Here is a 991-nt window from a genome sequence, read left to right as displayed (position 1 = left end):
TTAATAAAAATAACAGTCACCTCTGTGTGTTCTGGCATATGCTCCTGGACAGTCAAATTCACACCCTCTGGAAGGCCGGCTTGAACGACTTCCATTAGCAGCGGTGCGAGATGAGAAGGTACATCGGCAAGCTGCAATGGAGAAAGTGCAAAAAAAAAAAACATTACAGACATTACTGTGGGTTATAGTAATCAGAAAGGTTTAGTGTGACTTCCTGAAGATTTCTCTATGTATTTTGTTGAATTACCTTAAAAGAATATTGTAAAAAAGCTCTGGTCTAACGTCCTTGATTTTTTTCTCATATGTTTTTCCAAAATACATTTAGGATGTAAGCATATTTACACAGGGCATATAAATATGAGTACCTCATAGTGGTAACTATAAGTCTATGCAATTTCAAATTCTCTCAGCTGAAACAAAGGAGAAAAACAACCAAGCTGATACAACAATATACTCACACATACATAAGAATCTTTGGACTAACCTGTACAGTCCTCTGGTAAATGTGTAAATTGTATTCTGACTCGACCTTAACACTCCTTGGTTTGAAAGTCTGGATGTGAATTTTCTTGCATGGGGTTGCCCAGCTGTGGGACATGATTAGCATTATAGTGACAATTTCTTTTAAACCACAAAGGACCAACTTATTTTACTTCCTACATATAAACATAAGATAATAATTAAATAAATATTGTTTTAGATCACAGACTTAAATTCCCATAACGAAAGCTGATAAGAGAGAGAGAAAATATCACAAATACACTAAAGAGATACACTTACCTATCTTCTGCTTCAATACCCATGTTGAGTGCCGTTCTGTGAACCCACTTCCCGTAATGCTCGAGAACAGTGAAGTCATATCCTTCCATCTGCACGTTCAATAGGGGGAACTCTGGTACATCGGGACCACCAGCCTGTTGTGCGAGGACAGCATGAGTTTTGAAATGGAATGATACACATAAACAAGAATGCCCATGTAGCACTATAGCAC

General features: G+C 37.5%; 1 protein-coding gene across 1 annotated transcript in view; it reads right to left on the bottom strand.

Moving 5' to 3' along the window:
- The window catches only part of LOC119594475 (39S ribosomal protein L48, mitochondrial-like), a gene marked incomplete at its 5' end in the record, with an annotated part of 1,705 nt that overhangs the window by 397 nt on the left and 317 nt on the right, over window positions 1-991 (bottom strand). Inside the window, 3 exon segments of the mRNA XM_037943511.1 lie at window positions 21-131; window positions 485-587; window positions 781-914. Coding sequence (XP_037799439.1) covers window positions 21-131; window positions 485-587; window positions 781-914 — 348 coding nt within the window.

This window comes from Penaeus monodon, chromosome 34 (genome assembly GCF_015228065.2).
Source record: "Penaeus monodon isolate SGIC_2016 chromosome 34, NSTDA_Pmon_1, whole genome shotgun sequence".
NCBI classification, from domain to species: domain Eukaryota; kingdom Metazoa; phylum Arthropoda; class Malacostraca; order Decapoda; family Penaeidae; genus Penaeus; species Penaeus monodon.
Note: the sequence above shows the minus strand (reverse complement) of the source record. Positions and strands in the feature narration are given on the sequence as shown.